General features: G+C 37.4%; 1 protein-coding gene across 1 annotated transcript in view; it reads left to right on the top strand.

Moving 5' to 3' along the window:
* Positions 1-19,966, top strand: part of TMEM38B (transmembrane protein 38B) — an 83,678-nt gene that overhangs the window by 54,841 nt on the left and 8,871 nt on the right. Inside the window, exons 3-5 of the mRNA XM_036738198.1 lie at positions 12,845-13,029; positions 13,905-13,992; positions 17,547-17,664. Of these exons, the coding sequence (XP_036594093.1) occupies positions 12,845-13,029; positions 13,905-13,992; positions 17,547-17,664 (391 nt within the window). The remainder of the gene's footprint in view (positions 1-12,844; positions 13,030-13,904; positions 13,993-17,546; positions 17,665-19,966) is intronic.

A 19,966-nucleotide genomic window follows, 5' to 3' on the forward strand; every position in this document is an offset into this window, starting at 1 on the left:
TCAGTGGAGCAAATTGTTCTCATCTGCCCCTTCCACTAGAAAAAGGCTTCACATGCTTGGAATAGACATCCCCTTAATTCACTGACAGGTTTGAGGCCTGTCAGTTACCCTCAATCTGGTTTTGCCGGTCTACCAAGATGGTTTACCAGATTGTGGCTCCTGTGCATGCTACAGTGTCTTGGAGCCACAGGTGAGAGAGAATTGGGTGAAAAGTGGACACCAAAAGTGAATGAGCAGCCCTGAAAATGGCTTGGGAAGCCCTCACACCGGAGGTGCTAGTCCTCCTGGAACATACCATATACCCACTGAGATAGTAAACCACTGGGGAGCTGGTGGGGGTGGGGTTGAGAAAGGAAAGTAACAAGATGAAATGAGAATTTTAGGAAAATTAATCTAATAGCAGTGAGCTGGAGATACTGGGGTAGATGGAGACAAAAGTCAGGGAAACTAATATTAACCTAAAAGAAAAAGTATTGAATTTAAAATGTTCTTCCTTTAAAACACACACACATGCACACAGAGACACATACACACACAGACACAGACATGTATATGAAACACTTATACCTCATATAGTAATAAGCTATTCACTAATGATTTGTCCTGAGTTAATCTTTACTTCTCTTATGCTTTATTACTCTACCTTATACTTCTTTTCTTCTATCATTCTTCAACTTCATCATTTCTGCTGTCTTCACTATTGTCAGCTCTTTCCAACTCTAAGAAATTATCTTTATTTCCACCCACAGAATTTGAAATACATCATGTACAACTTTTGCTCTGAAATGAAAGTTACTTGATTCCATAGTATCTTCACCTAATCATGAAATAATTTTCCTTTTTCTCCACTACATGGTTCTTACATACACATTTGATTCATTCAGTCACTCATCAGATATGTGTTGAGAACCATTGTTCTTAGCAGTGGGGAGGATGAATACAAAATATTTTAAAGTCGTACTACCTAAGAGGAAATAAATATTATAATGTAGTCCAGTCTCTGCCACCAGCAAGACTTGGTGATTTACTGAACTATGTCTTAGGACCTCAGTAAACTGGAGAGGATATTTGCATTTGTTCAATCATTTATTACAAACATTTATTAAACACTATACCTGCTCTGTCCCCTCATCTCTGCCTTATCATGGTGGAGAGGCTTGTATAGCTCAATGAAACTATGAACTACATTAAAAGTATAAAAGCTGGCTTGAAGCATAATGTTAAAAAAAACCAAAAAACCCAGAAACTAAGATCTTGGCAACAGGTCCCATCACTTCCTGGCAAATAAAAGAAGAAATGGAAGCAGTGTCAGATTTTGTGTTCTTGGGCTCAAAGATCACTGCAGATGGCCATTGCAGCCATGAAGCTAAAAGATGCTTGCTCCTTGGAAGGAAAGCTATGGCAAATCTAGATGGCTTATTAAAAAACAAAGACATTACCTTGACAGCTAAGGTCTGTAGAGTCAAACTTTGATTATTTTCAGTAGCACTGTATGGCTATGAGAGCTGCATTATAAAGAAAGCTGAGCACCACAAAATAATTGCTTTTGAATTGTGGTGCTGGAGAAGACTTTTGAGAGTCCCTTGGAAAGCAAGGAGATCAAATCAGTCAGTACTTAAAGAAACTAATTCTGGCTGTTCACTGGAAAGTCAGATACTGAAGCTGTAGCTTTGGCCACATAATGAGAAGATGGGACTCACTGGAAAAGACCCTGATATTGGGAAAGAATGAAGGCAAAAGGAAAAGGGAATGGAAGAGGATGAAATGGATAGATAGTGTTATGGAAGCAATGACCATGAACTTGGACAGACTTTGGAGATAGTGAAGGATAGGAGGGCTTGTTGTGCTGTGGTCCATGTTGTCATGAAGAATTGGACACGACTGAGCAATAACATGTGCCAGGCACTCTGCTTAATGATGAGGATGCAAAGAAAAGCAATAGATTTTATTATGTTGATTTGTTCTACCCATGAATAATTACTATTTCTCCACTTATTTAGATTTGTCCTTATATGTGTAAAGGCTGTTTTGTAATTGTGTTCATAGAATTTTTATGTATGTGTTGGTAGGTAGACTCCCAAATATTTTATACTATCTGTAGTTATTTTAAATACAATTTGTCTATCTCTTCTTGCTGGATTTGGGTGCTAACTACAGAAATTCTGATTATTTATGTGGGTTTGTATTATATCTTACACCTCTGCTAAAGTTGTTAATTGTTTCAGCTAGTCTTTTACTTGAGTGTCCAGGTTTCTCTAAGCAAATTGTCATATTATCATCATAAGTTATACTTTGGCTACATATATTTCCTGTTTCTTTCTCTTATTTTATTACTGTAGTTAGCATTGTTAGCACAGTATTAATAGTAATGATGATAATGAACATTTTTACTTCAGTTTTATTGGAAAGGCCCCTAGTTTATCCTCATTGGAGATAATACTGGCTCTTGGTTCTAGATAGATACTACTTATCATATTGAGGAAAGCTTCAGTTATTCCATTGCTTTCTTATATGTGTACGTGTGTGTGTGTATATATGTATGTGTGTGTGTGTGTGTGTGTGTGTGTGTTTGAATGGGTGTTGTATCTTGTCAAAAGCTTTTCTGCATCTGTTGACATGATTTTTTTTTTGTTACTAATATGGTCAGTTATGTTTATAGCTTTCCTTAATATTGAACCAGTCCTGTATTCTTGGCATAAATCTGAACTGGTCATTATGGTCAAAGATTAAAATCTTTGTTATATGTTGCTGTGGTTGCCTTGCTAATATTTTATTTATTATTTTCTTATCAGTATTCATTAGGGATATTTATAGTTTTCCTTCTCTCTTTTTCCTTCCTAGATTAGGTTATATGATAGAAGAAATTTGGTAGGATCCCTTTTCTAATTTTTTTTTGAGGGGGGAGGGTGGGGCACTTGGGGTGAAGTGATTTGCCCAAGGACACACAGCTAGTGTGTCAAATGTCTGAGGCAGGATTGATCCTCTACTCATTGTGCCACCTAGCTGCCCCCCCCTTTTCCTATTTTTTCTGAAACAATTTTTATATCTATGGAATTAATTATTCCCTAGATGTTTGATAGAATCTACTTATAAATTCATTTGGTCTTGGGATTTTTTTCTTTTTCTTTGGGAGTTCATTTATGGATTTATGGATTGTTTAATTTCTACCAAGGTAGAGTTATATAAGTACTCTTCTGTTAATTTGGGCAATTAATATTTTTGTAAATATTAATCCATATCATTTAAAGTGTTGGTTTTATTGGTATGTAATTGGGTGACATACCGTCTAATAATTTCTTTTGTTCTCCTTTGGTTATGATTTAACCTTTTTCATTTTTAATATTGGTAATTTGATTTTCTTTTTAAAAATCAAGTAAGTTAATGGTTTATCTTATTTTTGTGATTTAAAAGAACAGTTCCTAGTTTTATTTATTTAGTGTGTTTTGTTTTTTGCTTTCAGTTTTGTTGATCTCTTTTGATTTTCAGAATTTCTATTTTGGTGTGTAGTTGAGGGTTTTAAATCTGTTGTCTTTTTCTCTAGCTTTTAAAAATTGCATGTCCAATTCGTTGATCTATTCTTTCTCCTTTTTATTGGTGAAAATGTTTAAAGATATAAAATTTGCCCTAAGTACTGCTGTGGCTGCATCCCAAATGTGAATCAATATGAGTTGAATGAAATTTTTGATTATTTCTATTTGTTCTTTGACACACCCATTCTGTGGGATTAAGTTATTTAGTTTCAAGTTAATTTGTAATTTTTGCTTCAAACGTTCTTTATTGAATACTGCTGTTACTGCATTATGGTCAGTAGAAGATTCATTTAATATTTCTACTTTTCTGCATTTGTTTGTGAGGTTTTTATCCTCTAATATGTGGTCAGTTTTTGTGAAGGCATCATTCACAGCTGAAAAATATGTCCTTTATTTTTCCGTTTAGTATTCCACAGAGGTCTTTTCAATCTAACTTTTATAAAAATCTATTTAGGGCCTTCATTTCATTTTTGTTTCTTTTTTGGTTAGATTTATCTAGGTCTGAAAGGATAAATTGATTCTCTCTCTATAATAGTTTTATTGTCTGTTTCTCCCTGTACCTCATTTACCTTTTTCTTTATGGATTTAGGTGCTATGACATAGCATGCATATATATTTAATATTAATATTACATCACTATCAATGGTACCTTTTAGCAAATTTACCTGTTTATCTCCTAGGTCTATTTTTGCTGGTGCTTTGTCTGAGATAATAATTGCTGCCCTTGCTTTTTTTACTTTAGCAGAAGTCAGTCAATCAACATTTATGAAATACCTACTGTGTGCCAGACATTATGCTAAGTACTGAGGACAGAAAGAAAGAAAAAAGAGAGCTCCTGCTCTTGAGGAGAGACAACATGCAAACAATTCTGTACAAACAAGCTACATGCAGTTTCCCTCATTAGATTATAACTCCTTGAAGGCAGGGACTATCTCTCACCTCTTTAGATATCCCCGACACTTAGTAGGCCCTCAGTAAATGCTTATTGATTGATTGCAGGATAAATAGGAAAGAATAGAGAGAAGGCACAATAATGAATTGTCATTGGAAAAGTCTTCCTGCACAATGTGGAATTTTATCTGAGAATTGAGGAAAGCTTGGAGGTGTGGAGATGAAATGGCATTCCAGACATAGGGGAAAGCCACTAAAAATGTCCAGAGTCAGGAGATGAGGGTCTTGTGTGAAGCATAAAATGGAGGCCAGTGTCACTGGATCGAAGAGTATATGGAGGGGGGTGTAAGATGTAGCAAGACTGAGAAGTTAAAGAGGCACTAGGATATAAAAGAATTATTTAAAAGATCTTAGAGGATTTTATATTTGATATTGATGATAGGGACCCTCTAGAGTTTGAGTATGGGAGTGACATGGTTGGACCTGTGCTTTAGGAAAATCATTTTAGTAGCTTAAGTGTAGGATGAACTGGAGTGAGGAAGACTTTTTTTTTTTAAGTCATGCAGTACATATCCATAATAGTCATGTTGTAAAAGAAAACATAGACAAAAAAAAACTCAAGAAAAATAAAGTAAAAAAAAAGTGTGCTTCAGTCTGTATTCAGATGCTATCAGTTCTTTCTCTGGGGTGGATAGCATTTTTCATCATAAGGCCTTCAGAGTTGTCTTGGATTGTTATATCGCGAGAATAGCTAAGTCATTCACAGCTGCTCATCTTACAATATTGCTGTTACTTTGTACCCAATACATTTCACTTTGCATCAGCCCATACAGATCTTTCCAGGTTTTTCTGAGAGCATCCTGCTCATCATTTGTTATAGTATAATAATATATCATCATAATTACATACCACAACTTGTTTAGCCATTCCCCAATTGATGTGCATCCCCTCAATTTCTAATTCTTTACCCCCAGAAAAGAGCTGCTACATTTTTGTACATGTAGGTCCTTTTCCTTTTTGTTTTTTTTTTTTAATCTCTTTTGAGATACAGACCTAGTAGTGGTATTGCTAGGCCAAAGGGTTTTATAGCTCTTTGGGCTTAGTTCCAAATTATTCTATAGAATGGCTGAATCAGTCCACGACTCCATCAACAATGCATTAATCTTTCATTTTACCCCCATTCCCCCAACATTTGTCATTTACCTTTTATGTCCTATTAGCCAATCTAATAGGTTTGAGGTAGTACTTCAGAACTGTTTTAATTTGCATTTCTGCAATCAATAGTGAGTTAGAATATTTTTTTCACATGGCTGTAGATAGCTTTGATTACTTCGTCTGAAAACGGATTATATCTTTTGATCATTTATCTGTTGGAGAATGGCTCATATTTTTATAAATTTGACACAGTTCTCTACATGTTAGAGAAGTGAAGCCTTTATCAGAGAAAATTTCTTCAAATTTTTTTTCACAGTTACTATTGCTAACTGTATTTCCCTCCATCCTTTTCTCCCTACTCTCATTTATTCTATTCTTTCTCTCCTTTTTCCTTGTCCCTCCTCAAAAATGTTTTGCTTCTGATTACCCTTTCCTCCAATCTGTCCTCCCTTCTAACACCACCCCACCTGTTATCCCTTTCCCTTCCTACCTTCCTGTAGGGTAAGATAGATTTTTATACCCTGTTGCCTGTGTGTGTTATTCCCTCTTTGAGCCAGTTCTGATGAGACTAAGTTTCATTCGTTCCCCCTCACCTCCCCACTCTTCCCCTCCACTGTAAAAGCTTTTTCTTGCCTTTCGTATGTGAGATAATTTACCCCATTCTACCTCTCCCTTTCTCTTTTGTCCAGTGCATTCTTTTCTCTCTCTCCTTAATTTTATTTTTTAGGTATTATCCCTTCATAGTCACCTCACATCTGTACCCTCTGTGTATATATGCTCCTTCTAACTACTCTAATAATAAGAAAGGTACAGATATCATCTTTCCCGTGTAGGAATGTAAACTATATAACCTTCTTAAGTCCCTTATGATTTCCTTTCCTGTTTTCCTTTTTATGTGGGACAAACCACAGGCTCAAAATAAACAAAAACAGAGGTGTCTCGGTTTTCTCAAGGTAGAAACAAAACAGAAGCTTTATTTGATCAAGTCTCGCGAGAATTGAGCATCTCCCACTACCAGGGTGGGATGGTAGTGCAGAGAGGCAAGGGGGAGAAGGCAAGCAAGGGGATATATAAACTTGTACAAACAATTCTAAGAAATTCCACCCCTAGAGGCTGGACCCCTGTCCCTATTTGCTGGGACAGGTGGCCTCACAATCTATCCCAGAATAAGTTTATCCAATACTAGCACAGAAACTACAGAATTACCTTATAGGGAAATCTCAATGTTAAGATGACGGCATGCGAGTAGGCTAGGGGAGGGGGAGAGGGGGAGACCACCTGATTTCCCCGAAATCATATGATTTACAGGAAAACGAAACTTAGGCCTAGTGAGGTCTACATCCTAACTAAATTTGTACTATCTGAGTATTACCTTGCTTGATTTATTTATGGGAAGCTTTCACAAACAATCTTGTATCCCACACACTTTTTAATGCTTCTCTTGAATCTTGTATTTAAAAGTCAAATTTTTCTGTTCAGCCCTGGTCTTTTCATTAAGAATGCTTGAAAGTCCTCTATCTCATAGAATATCCATTTTTTTCCTCTGAATGATTATAATCAGTTTTCTGGGTAGGTGATTCTTGCTTGTAATCCTAGCTTCTTTGCCCTCCAGAATATCATATTTCAAGCCCTCTGATCCTTTAATGTTGAAGCTGCTAAATCTTGTGTTATTCTGACTGTGGCTCCAATACTTGAATGGTTTTCTTTCTGGCTGCTTTGAATATTTTCTCCTTGACCTGAGAGCTCTGGAATTTGGCTGTAATATTCCTGGCAGTTTTCATTTTGGGATCTCGTTTAGGAGGTGATTGGTGGATTCTTTCAATTTCTGTTTTATTCTCTGGTTCTAGAATATCAGGGCAGTTTTCCCTGATAATTTTTTGAAAGATGATATCTAGGGTCTTTTTTTGATCATGGCTTTCAGGTAGTCCAATAATTTTTAAGTTATCTCTCCTGCATCTGTTTTTCCAATGAGATATTTCACATTGTCTTCTATTTTTTCATTCTTTGATTTTGTTCTATTGATTCTTGGTTTCTTATAAAGTCATTAGCTTCTATTTGCTCCATTCTAATTTTTAAGCAATTGTTTTCTTCAGTGGTCTTTTGGACCTCCTTTTCTATTTGGCCAATTCTGCTTTCTAAGGCATTTGTCTCATTGGCTTTATTCAACCTCTTTCGCCTTTTAGCCTACTCTGTTGCTTAAGTTGTTATTTTCTTCAGTATGTTTTATGTCTCCTTCACCCAGCTGTTGACTCTTTTCTTGTGATTTTCTTGCATCACTCTTATTTCTCTTCCCAGTTTTTCCTCTCCCTCTGTTATTTTCAGAATCCTTTTTGAGCTCTTCCATGGCCTGAGACCAATTCATATTTTTTCTTGGAGGCTTTGGATGTAGGAACTTTGACTTTGGTATCATCATATTAACTTTCTATAGTCAGAGGTGTTTTTCCCCCGTTGTTTACTCATTTTCCTGGCCTATTACTTGACTTTTAACTGTTTGCTAAAGTAGGACTCTGCTTCCAGGGTGGAGGGCACACGGTCCCAAGCTTCAGAATTTTTGTGAAGCTCTTTGCAGAGATACTTCTACGGACCTGAAAGTTTTCAGTTCTTCTGAAGTGGTATGATCTAAGGAGAGGTGTTTTCTACTCTCCTGGCCTGTGCTCTGGTCTGTGAGTGACCACAAGCACTCTTTTCTGCCCTAGAACTGTGAAGAGGGGCCCCCTTCACTGTGGCTCCAAGCTTTACTATGCTAGTACTCTTCCTCCCCCTGGGACTGCCATCCAGGTCTGAGACCTGGATCCGAGTGTGGGCAAAGCAACAGAGTCCTGCCTCAGTGCTAGCAAAGAGACCCCTATAATCTCCTTCTGACCAGTTGTTTGACCCCCTTACTGCCGGTGGGCTGAGACCTCTGGAAGCAGCTGCTTCTGCTGCTGCTTCAGTAGCTTCCAAGGCCTGCTACTGGCCTGCTGGGGCCGGGCTGTGTTGGCGGGGCCATGTTGGCAAGGCCTATACTGGACTGTGCTCCACTCCCACTCTGGCGTGACAGATCCTTCCTGCTGACCTCCCAAGTTGTCTCTGGTGTTTGTGGGCTCCAGAAAGCACCACTGGTGTCTGCAGTTCAGTCTCCCCACGGCCTGTTCTGGGCTTCTTGGGGCCTGGTCTGTGCTGGTCTGGCCTGCGCTGGGCTGCACTCTTCTCTCAGCCTGCTGCAAAAGACCTTTTCTGCTGACCTTCCAAGTTGTCTTGGGCTGGAAATTTGTTTTATTCTGTCTTTTTATGGGGTTTGCTTCTCTAGAATTTGTTTACAGCCATCTTTAGAAAGGTATTTGGAGGGTTTTAGAGGAGGGCTCAGGTGAATCCTTGTTTTTACTCTGCCATCTTGGCTTCACCACCTATAGAATATCAAAAAGATTTTTGTGATAGGCAGACCAACGAGTTATGTGTAGTAGTAATCTAGGCTTGACAAGGGGAACACCTATACCATGATGATGTATCGGAGGAGAGAAGGCAGCATTTTTGAGACATTACAAAAGTAAAATTTGATAGGCCTTGACAACAGATTACATATAGAGATGAGAAAGAATAAGGAGAGATGAGAATGACACTTAGATAATGAGGCTGGGGGAATGGGAGGGTGGTAATAGGGAAATTTAGAAGTAAGGAGAATGTGGGGGAAAGTTGCTGTTTGTCCTTTGTTTTTGAAGAGGACCAATAACATCATGGCTGATGACTTGCACCTGAATTGGATTTTAGTGAGGTAGAGTTGCACAGTCTTCAGCCTCATTCTCTCTTCCAGAGTCATCAAAGTCCAGTGGCAAGACAGAAGTCAAGATGACTGATGATGGCCTGAGATACAGTGGATGACTTTGGCGTCTTCGATGTCTGACCAACCTCTAAGTTTTCCATATGCCTACTCCAGCCACCTTCATGGCCATTGGAACAATTTGTTCTCATCTACTTGTTCTTCCGGGGCAAGTCTTCACGTGCTTGGGGTAGACACCCCCCAACTCACTGATAGATTTGAGGCCTGTTGTTTACCCTTAGCCTGGTTTAGCCGGTCTGCTGAGACAGTTTACTGAAGTGTGGCTGCTGTGCATGCTACAGCTTCTTGGAGCCACAGGTTAGAGTTAGGTGAAGGTAGACACCAAAGGTGGATGAACAGCCCTGAAAATGGCTTTATAAGCCCTCACACCAGAGGTGCTAGTTCCCCTCGAATACCCCACATGGAGGTGAGGAAGAGGAATGAAGATGTTTATACGCCTCCCTCCCAACTTCAGAAATTATTATACCCAGAACTTCCATGACCCCATATTAGAATGAAGAATGTAGCTCTTTGACATTACATTATTTGCTAGAAAGCCATCTCATTTTACATTCCCATGCTACGCATTTACCTGTTGTATTGCCTCTTCCTCCTGATCCTTCAGAGGTACCACCCTCGCTCAAGACAAGATTCATATCAGCATCACTTGCTTTGTGGCATCCCTAGCACACAGTCATAACCATGGACACATTTAATCAATTGTATTTGATGCCGATGATGGTGATGATGAAATTCATCTTTTAGCCACCATTATGCCCAGCATTATAGCTGGCTAATAGCAAATAACAACATATGACACTGCACTGGCTCAGGCCCACTTCAGTCTTCCAAAGCTAAGCCAGGGAGGCATGGATAAACAGAACCAGAAGCACTATTAACCGTTGGGATGAGAAACAACTCTGTCCTATGCAGGGCGAGGCTTATTATCTATTTTTGTAAATCTCAAAGCTCATACCAGTGTCTTGAACGTAGCATGCTTCCAAATGGGATCACTTATGCACATAAAGGAGTTGGTTTTGGCAAGAAGAAAGACATCCCTTTATGCAGGACAGGGTTGAAGGAGGATGCTATGGTAGAAGTCATCTGGGTCATGTGAGTGAGATAAGAGGAGAGGAGGGAGTTCATGCCACTTGGCCTTAATTTTTTTCAGTAAAATATGAGGTAAAGTTCTCAGCTGAGAGGATAGAAGAAAGGAGGAACCATGGGATGTTTGAGGAAGGGATGAAAAGGTTTGGAAGAAATGCTGTGGTGAGTGGGATAGTAATTTGATTATTGAGCTGTAGAAGGATTGCCTCGCGGCATGGAGGGCTCAGTTCAGGTTATGTGACATAAATCTGTAGTGAACCTAGTCTGTATGGTTGCATGATTTTCTCCACCTTCAGTCAGTAGCACATGCATAATAGGAGCAAGGGCAACATAAGGGGATTCTACTTCAGCCCCTTATTTTAACTTTGTGGGTTCTATCTCAAGTGTGTTTCTTGTAAACAGCACACTTTTGAATTCTACTCTCTAAACTATTTTGCTCTCCTTGCATTTTTATGGATGAGTTCATCCCATTCATATTCATAGTTATGATTGTTAATTGTCTATTTTCCTTCATCTTTTTCTCTTATACTTTATTTTCTCCTTGTTTCTCACTCAGTCATTAAGTTTGTTTTCCTTTTGATTAGTCTTTCCCTTTATTTCCCTTCCTCTTATTCACCCCCATTCTCTCCTTTTTCCTTGTTGGGTGAAATATATTTCCATATTCAATTCTTTATGTGTGTGTATTCTTTCCTTTAATCAGTTTAGAAGAGAGTGAGGTTCAAGTTTCACCTGACCCCCACTCCTTCCTTGTTGTGTAGATTTTTATTTGTGCATCCCATTTATTTAAGATAATTTTTCTCATTGTTTTTTTCTCCCTCATGCTTTTTTTTTTCCCTTGCCTTCTTGCTTTACCTCTTCCAGGAATTCTGGATGGACTTGTACCTAAGCTGTGTTTTTTCTTTGAGGCTGTGCTTATATATGTTTTGGAGTTATTCTTATCTTCTGAGTTTATTTCTTGATCTTCCCTGTTGCCATAATACTTTTTTTTTAATTGCTCATTCTTCTAGGCTATACCTGGACTCTGCTTACTTCTGGGGCGATGTCTGGACTGAGCTTTTGTCCTCCTGAGTTCTTCTGCTGCTTTCTTGGGATATTGAATGTTATGTTATTCCAGGATCTGAAGGACAACTCTGACTAGGGACCTTTGAGTTTTCAGTGCTCCCAAAGTGTTGTGATCTGGGGTAAAGTCTGGTAACTTCCCTCATGGTTTTGAGCTCTGTTAGTTTCTGACCCAGATTTGGGTCTGAGCAAGATCTCTCTTGTCTTCTCCTTGGTTGACATTTTCAGTAAACTGCTGCTGGAGTTAGTCACTATTGGCTTCTTGAGGGGTTCTGCAGGTTCAGGGTAACCAAACTCTGGGACTCCCTTTTGTCTGGGATATGTCCTCCGGTTAATATGCTGCAGACTTTAGCCAGAGCTGGAGGGTAGAACTAAGTCCCTGATGTGCTCCTGGGATTGGAGCCACACAATAACTCTAGCTTCTGAAGTTGTATAGTATATAGTTAGGCCTTCTGACTGATTCACTACCCCTACGTTCAGATCCCCTTGTTAGTCCACCCGGATCCTAGGAACTGGATAGTGACAGTGTTGCTAGATGGCACCTGTCCTGCATTCTGTTGTAGTTCAGGGACTCCCTTGGACCTCCTTTTGCCCTGGTGCCTCCTGCTCCAAGAATGAGTTAAGTACTGAGTCCCTGAGTACTGGAATGCTCTGCTTAGCCTCACGCTCCTGGCCGGACCTCATCCCCACTGTCTATAGAACTTTCTGTTTCCCCTGTGTCAACCTGACCTGACAAAATGATTCACTGTGATTTTTTTTTTCCCTTGGATTTCCCAATCAGATTTTGTCCGATGCCTTTTCTGGGACTCTGTGTAGGAGTTATGGTGGACAGCTGGGCTTCCTGCTACTCTGCCACCTTATCAGCCCCCTCCCCTACAATCTGTAAGGTCTGAGAGGAGAGGAGCTATGGTTCATACTTTTTATCTTTCTCATTGCTTAGCTCAGTACGTGTGCATGTCAAGGGCCTCAATTAGACATCACATCTGTAGAAATTCAAAATTTACCCATACAATTGAAATACGACTTTTTTTTGTCATTTACTAGCTTTGGCTGGCTATATCAATATGATATTTCTGTTGTTTTATGTATGTTTGAATGCTTTTTTGGTAGATTTCCCCCTCCATAAGCTTCTTGAAGGTAGGTCTCATGTCCCCATTTATTTTGTAATTCCAAATAGATGCTGAGTGTAGTGCTTTGCCACAGTGGGCGCTCAATAAATGCTGCTTGATGAGACACGTTGTATTTTTATTTCTCTTCTGCTTCTTTCCCCATTCACGTATAAAAAATATTTAAAATTTTATTTCAGGTATATTGTATTTTATTGCCCATATGACATAGTTTCCGAGTGCTATCGTTTCCCGCCTGTTAAACTCTTGGCTGCAGGAATGAAGGAAGTGACCAGAACTTGGAAAATTGTAGGTGGAATCACACATGCTAGTAGCAATTACACAGATGCCTGGATGGTGCTGGTAGCTGTTGGATGGGCCCGAGGTAATATTAACGTCATAAGTTATTACCTAATATTTTAGAATTGGGAAAGTTTCGGAAATAAGAAATTTTTGTTTTTAGACTCCTTATTCTCTGTGACATGAAAGCATCATCTTATTTTGGAAATTGCCATAATCAGTTAGGAATCCCCACAACCACAAAAGTTCATAGCTATTTATTGTGTTAGATATAAAGCCAACTTAAACATGTGATATAATAATTGGAAAATAATGTATTTAAAACCACTTGAAATTCTTGATTTCTTCTGTAATATAAATTGTGTTATCCTTGATAAATTGCGTTTTATTTTTGGATTTTTCATTTTAATAGTAGTAGTGCAATTTCTCTGCTCAGGTACTTTGTAATTTCTTTGCTATATGTTTGAGTTACAATTAATTTAGTACATTCTCCCAAGTTCATAGTAGGTGATTAAGTATACATGCATGAATGAAAATATCTTATTATTATGAATTTCTCATATTTTAGAACATAGAACACATTGAAATAAACAGCAAGATTTATGGGAAATTTTGAAATATCTGGAAAATTCTGGTCAGTTATAAAACCCTACTTAGATTTGGGTTTGTAGCCCTAACTTCTCTTGCTAATGGAATGTGAAACACAAATGTTATGGCAATGAAAGCACAAGACTGCCGTTTTTTCAGGACCTTAGGATATTGGTCAATTTTGGATATCTTGTAATCTGGAAAGTATGGTAATTTTGGGCCATAATTGTATGCTGAGGCAATTACCCCTGTGTATTTGAAACTTCTCTTTAGATTTTTTAGCTGGAAGATGTTATAGAATTATTATCATTTGGTTCTACTCAATCGGGTCAATAAACCAAATTTAAATAACATTACTTTCTGGGTTTTTAGGTGCTGGTGGTAATGTAATCGTAACGCTGGAGCAATTTCTAAGAGGGACTTGGAAACCTGAAACTAGCAAATTGCTGGAGATATCCTAGTAAGTTGGTGTAATTATAAGATCTTGTTATAATTGGAGTCAACATGAATTAGAGAAATCTAAACTGTGAAACTTAAGTACTAAAACCATATAGCATTAGGAAATAAAGTAAGGAGGCAACATGGTATCATAGAAGTGGGACTGGCCCTGAAGTCAATTCAGATCCCACCTCTGATATTTGGTATTTGTGTAACCTCCTTGGGCTTTAGATTCTTCATCTCCAGAATGAGGAGGTGGGACTGATGCCTTTGAGCTCCCTTGCAGCAGTTCTAGATCTATGAAAAAAATTTTTTTTGGTCTTTGAAAAATTTTCTGAAGGCTTTACACAAAGCTTTGTTAAAATAAAAACAAACAAACAAAACCCCTTGGGTTATAGTGGGGTTGGGAAGAATATTTTGTCACTAGATAGGAAATAAGGACATCTAAACATTTTTATAAGTGATTTCAGTGACAAGTTACCCAGGGAACCCTCCCGGTAGTTAAATATTGAGTTGATGGAGACAGATAGCAAGCGGTTGTCACAATATATTGTGAATTGGTTTAAAAAAAGTGACAGTTGAATTTCATAGTGGACAATTATAATTATACATTAACGTATATGGAGAAAAATAACCTGAAATGTGTTTATAAAATGATATTGTTTGAGCAGTCATTTTGAACCCATTAAAAGGAACTTGGAGTCATTGTCACATGTCTTTTGAAGATTTTGACATGGTGTGCTGCTGTAGACCAGTGTTAGGCATCATCAGAAAAATAATAGAAAAAAAGCAACTGAAATTTATAAAGCACTGTAGGGTTTGCAGGTGCTTTCCTCTTAACAGTCCTGTGAGGTAGGTATTGGAAGTTTTATTATCTTTCTTTTGCAGATGAGGAAACTGAGATTCAAACAAGTTGAGTGACTTTTTTAAGGTCATACCACTAGGTAATGTCAGAACCAGCATTTGAGTCGAAGTCTTTGCTGGTTCTTAAATCTAGTGCTCTTTCCACTGCCATCTGCTGGCCCTATCCTTATATAAAACTATGGTGCTACTGAAAACGAAGTCAGATATGCTGGAACTTTACCCCAAAAAGGAAGAAGAAGGTTCAGAGAAAGTGAACTGCAGAATAATCAAGGTGTTGGAAGGTTTCTAATGAAAACAGTTGTAAAAAATAAGACTCTGTAATATAAAAAAAATGAAGTATGAGAAAGTATAATATGGAAGTTCATAAATTTATGTATAGTATGTAAGTTCATAAAATTAAGACAGAGTAAATAGGCTTTAAAAAACCATTTCAGTGTTAACCATTTCATAGGGTGCTCCTCGAAGGTTGAAAGCTTTTTGATGTTTACTATTTACAGCACACTTATCATGTGAAGAGGTAGCATTGGCAGAACAAAGTAATATTAAAAAGATCGATAAAATTAATGAATAAATACTTCTACAATGGATTATTTGGGTTGGTGGCTATAACTTAAGCTTTTGATCTGATTATCTTAGAAAACAAACATATGCTTTGCAATGGTAATTTGCATTTATATGAAACTTTTAAGTTTACACAACACTTTCTTAGCAGTGACCATTATCAGTTACACAGTTAAAGAGTTAGCCCCATTTTGCAGACTCCGGTTACATCCCCCAAATCAGAATGTGTCTTAGCTGGGATTTAAACCCAGGTCTCCTAACATCAGGTCCAGTGCTCTTTCTGCTATACCATGTTGCCTTATTTAAATGTGAGTTATCATCATTATCATCATCATGATCATTATTCTTATTTATGGAATGGTGGTCTAACCTGGTATATTTCTACTTTGTAAGACATATCAAAATATGATTTGTCATTGTTTTTGTGTTAATATTAAAATCTGGTCATGCATCATCATGTAACATCAGAATCAGCATTCACTGAATATCAAAATGGTAAAAAAAAAATTTTTTTTACCCTAAGTTTATAATTCTTCACTAGTTGTTTCTATCTTGCTCCAAATAACTGGACCATTGGCTCATTGCTCTCTCTCTCTCTCTCTCTGTGTGTGTGTGTGTGTGTGTGTGTGTGTGTGTGTGTGTGTGTAATGTAGATATCTATATCTATATATCTAGATCTCACTGGATAAATTTACTGTATACCTATCATACTTTTTTTTAATGGCTTTTATCGTATGCTAGCATAAGTTTTATTCTCAGAGCTCAATGTCAGTGTTGTAAGAAAAAAAAAGAGTTGAAATCATTCCTAAAAGACTTAAGGCCTGTAGTGCTATCTATATGCATGCTTATGAATGTATATCTAGTGTGCCAAAAATGCATGTTGAATAGTACTCAGGTATACAGTATCAGCTGTAATGTCCGCATGACCTACATTTTTATACAGTTGTCTTCGGTAAGAAAAGGTGACAAAAAAGGTTAGCAATGCTATTTCTAAATTTTGAAAGTTTTCTATTGTCAGAAGTTTTAAAAGTATTTTGCTTTATGGATTTCTTATTTGGGCAACTGAAAAATTTATTAATTTTTACTATAATTTTATAATATTTACTCACAAGTGCTTGCTTTCTTAGTTATTTTTTTCATTCATTTTCTGTTTATTCTGCTAGATCTTCGAGACGACTAAAACCTTATATGTAAATATGCAAATATCAATTTTGTGGGAAATAGTGTGGTGTTGTTTTCCTTAGAGTCAGTGTCCTTGAATTATTTTGATTAATATTTCTTAGATGATTTGGGATGGGTCCCTTCTGGTTGAAAAGTAAAGTGTATGAGCCTTTTTAATTTTTACATTGGTTAAAAGTAGTATAGTTTAAATTATTTTCAGTGTCTACTTCAAGAATAATAAATCAAATCCTTTTTCTCATAGTAACTAACAAACAATCACTTTTATAATCTACATGTAGCTGCTTCTAGAGACTCCTAAATAGTCCTTGTCATGTATTGAAATTAACTCATATGCCTTGGTCTTTGCAAAAAGACCTCCTTGATCCTTTCTAATCAAACAGTTTAGACTTCTGCCTTCAAGAAATGACTTTGCTACATCCCTCTTTTCAGATAGGATCTGTAGGCCAGACCTAACTTCTATTTTACTTGACATCTCAGTTTTCAATGACTAAATTACAAAACAATTCCAACTGTTATTTTCACAGAGTAATAAAGCATATGGATAACTTGGTGCTTATACAATATATTTTAGTAGTTTTGGTAATTTTTACTTATATAAAGTTTATCCTTAGTTGCAAGTATGGATAAATAAAATTTTATTATAGTACTATCATTAAAATTCTGTACAAATAAAAAATATGACAAGAAGGCAATTTTGAAAGTATTAAGCTAGCTTTGACACTCCTGTGGGTACCCATCCATAAAGTGGGGATGATAATGCTTGAACTGCTTGTCTCACAGGATTGTTGGGGGAAAGAGCTTGGGAAATCTTAATGTGCTATATAAATCTGAGTTCTACCCATGAGTTATAGTAGTCTGATTTCTCTGTTCTAAAGTTTTGCAGCACTCTCAAACTATGTCTTTAAAGTTGTGATGAATTTATGATCTAGATATTATTATATACTGAATTAAAGCTCATTTTATTTTCAGCCCTGTGAAGATAACTCTGGTGGGAGCAGTTCTCTTCACATTACAGCACACAGAGAAGCTGCCGATTGAAAAACATAATCTTATGTTCTGCTACACTTTTTTTATCGTTGCCATGAAGGTGAGAGTCCAAAACACCTTTTAATTAATTTTTACAAATCCTGTATCAGCCATTCTCTTTCTTAGGAGAATTACATGAAGTTTAAGCACCGGCAGTATTTTTTGGTGGCTGAACTAGCTCAACAGGACGTTGGTAGTAGCATATGGGCACCAAGACAGTCATTAATAAGAGTTTCATTCTTAAAGCATTACTTTTCCCTTGGTACCCTACTGCTTTTTCTGGGACCAGAAGAGAGGAGTTCTGGGTAACTTGAAACAAGTTGAGTCCACACTGCCTAACGTGGAAAAGACGGTGGTGTCCTAGGGCTAGGTAGCAACACCATTCAGGTACGTGTGCTATCCTTTGGAAAGAAAACGCTGCAGCTCTAGGAAGTAGTTGGGGGTGGCCCATTGGATCATAGATTCACAGATGGACGGAACTTCAGGGATTGTCTAGTTCAGTGCTCTTGTTTTACAGATAAGGAGACTTAAACCCAGAGAGGTTGTACAGACAGTAACTGAACTGGGATTTGAATGCAGGTTCTGTCTCTCAAAATCCCTTAGTTGTTAGCGCTCTCAGCCTCCACAGATTTTCTTGTGTTTCTTAGCAGTATAACTGTTGCATCTCTCCAGTAGAATTTAATCTTCTTAAGGACAAGGACTGTTTCTGATTTCTTGTATTCTCAGTGTTTAGCCCAGTGCCTTGCATGTAGCAGGTACTTAAACAATGCTTGTTAAATGAATGAATGAAAATCTAGTGCTCTTTCCAGTCCATCACCCTGCTTCTCTTGTTGTAGAATAAGTTACAAGAAAGCATAATTCCCCATTCTTCATCAGCAGGGAGCATATTTTCATGTAAGGAAATTTGCCTAAACCAAGAATAATTTCTCAGTTGTGTCTCAAATTAAACAGAAACAGTCTTTTGCACTAAAAAAAATTACTTTTGGGATCTTGGAAAATTAATGTATTTTATACTGTTTGGTATGTAACAGTAGGGAACAATTGGCATAATACTTTTTTAATCTCTACATTGGTAACGGTCTGTGGTACAAATACTCTAAACATTTAAGGTGAACTGGGAAAACGTGGTCTGTTTCTCCTCCTTCCAATGACACACATAATAAACCCTTAAAATAAGGTTTCTTGATGCCTTCTTTTACATTGCAAACATTTTTGGATATACACCTTCAGCAAAACCCACTGATACAGGAACACCACATCAGACACTGTATGCAATACTCCATCACAGTAGTTCCTGCCTTTCTGGATGGCATCTTCCAGATATCTAGAAGAGAGAAATGTGTTTTTTTTAATGTGTTCTCCTTGTCACAGCTTTTTATCTATACTGTGAGTTCTTATCTGTCTTTTGCTAAAAATCTTCTATAGAAGATCTTCACAACATGTTGAAGGCTTTCCTCCTTTTTTGAAAAGAATTTTGGGAGGCATTTACTTGGTTTTCATCTCTTGTCATTCTTGGTACCTAGAATATAGACTTATCATTGTCTCTTTTTAAAATTAATTTAAAAAAATGAACAGAAATCTTTTATTTCTCTTACTACCCCTCATTGAAAAAAAAAGAAAAAGAAAAACATAACCTCGTAACAAATGTGCGTAGCCAAGTAGAACTTATTTCCACATTAGCCATGTCCAAAAAAATGTCAAATTCTTCATCCTGAGTGTGTCATCTCTCTGTTAGCAGGTGGGTGGCATACCTTATTGGTTCTTCAGAATTATGATTGGTTGTTGTGTCTTAAGTCTATAAAAAGTATTCTTTTCCCAATGTAGTTGTTATTACATAAATTGTCCTCCTTGTTCTGCTCACTTCATTCTGAGTCAGTTCATACAAATCTTTCTAGGTTTCTCTGAAACCATCCCCTTTATCTTTTCTTATGGCATAATTTGTTCAGTCATTCAGTCATGTCTGACTCTTAGTGACCCCTGTGGACCATAGCATGCCAGTGTTGTCTGTGGGGTTTTCTTTGGCAAAGATAATGGAGTGGTTCACCATTTCCTTCTCCAGTGGATTAAGGCAAACAGGTTAAGGGTCTTGCTTAGACTCACATAGTAAGTGTCTGAGGCTGGATTTGAGTCCAGTTCTTCCTGACTCCAGGACTAGTGCTCTGTCCACTGAACCATCTAGCTGCCTCATTATGTCACAGTAATATTCTATTATATAGTGATTTGTTTAGCCATTTCCCAATTAATGGGTAATTCTGGTTCTTTGCTGCTACAAAAAGAGTTGCTATAAATTTTTTGTACATATGAGTATTTTCTCCTTTTCTTTGATAGGATTTAGAGCCGGTAGGAACTTTATCCAGTTCCCT

This window comes from Trichosurus vulpecula, chromosome 9, assembly GCF_011100635.1.
Source record: "Trichosurus vulpecula isolate mTriVul1 chromosome 9, mTriVul1.pri, whole genome shotgun sequence".
NCBI classification, from domain to species: domain Eukaryota; kingdom Metazoa; phylum Chordata; class Mammalia; order Diprotodontia; family Phalangeridae; genus Trichosurus; species Trichosurus vulpecula.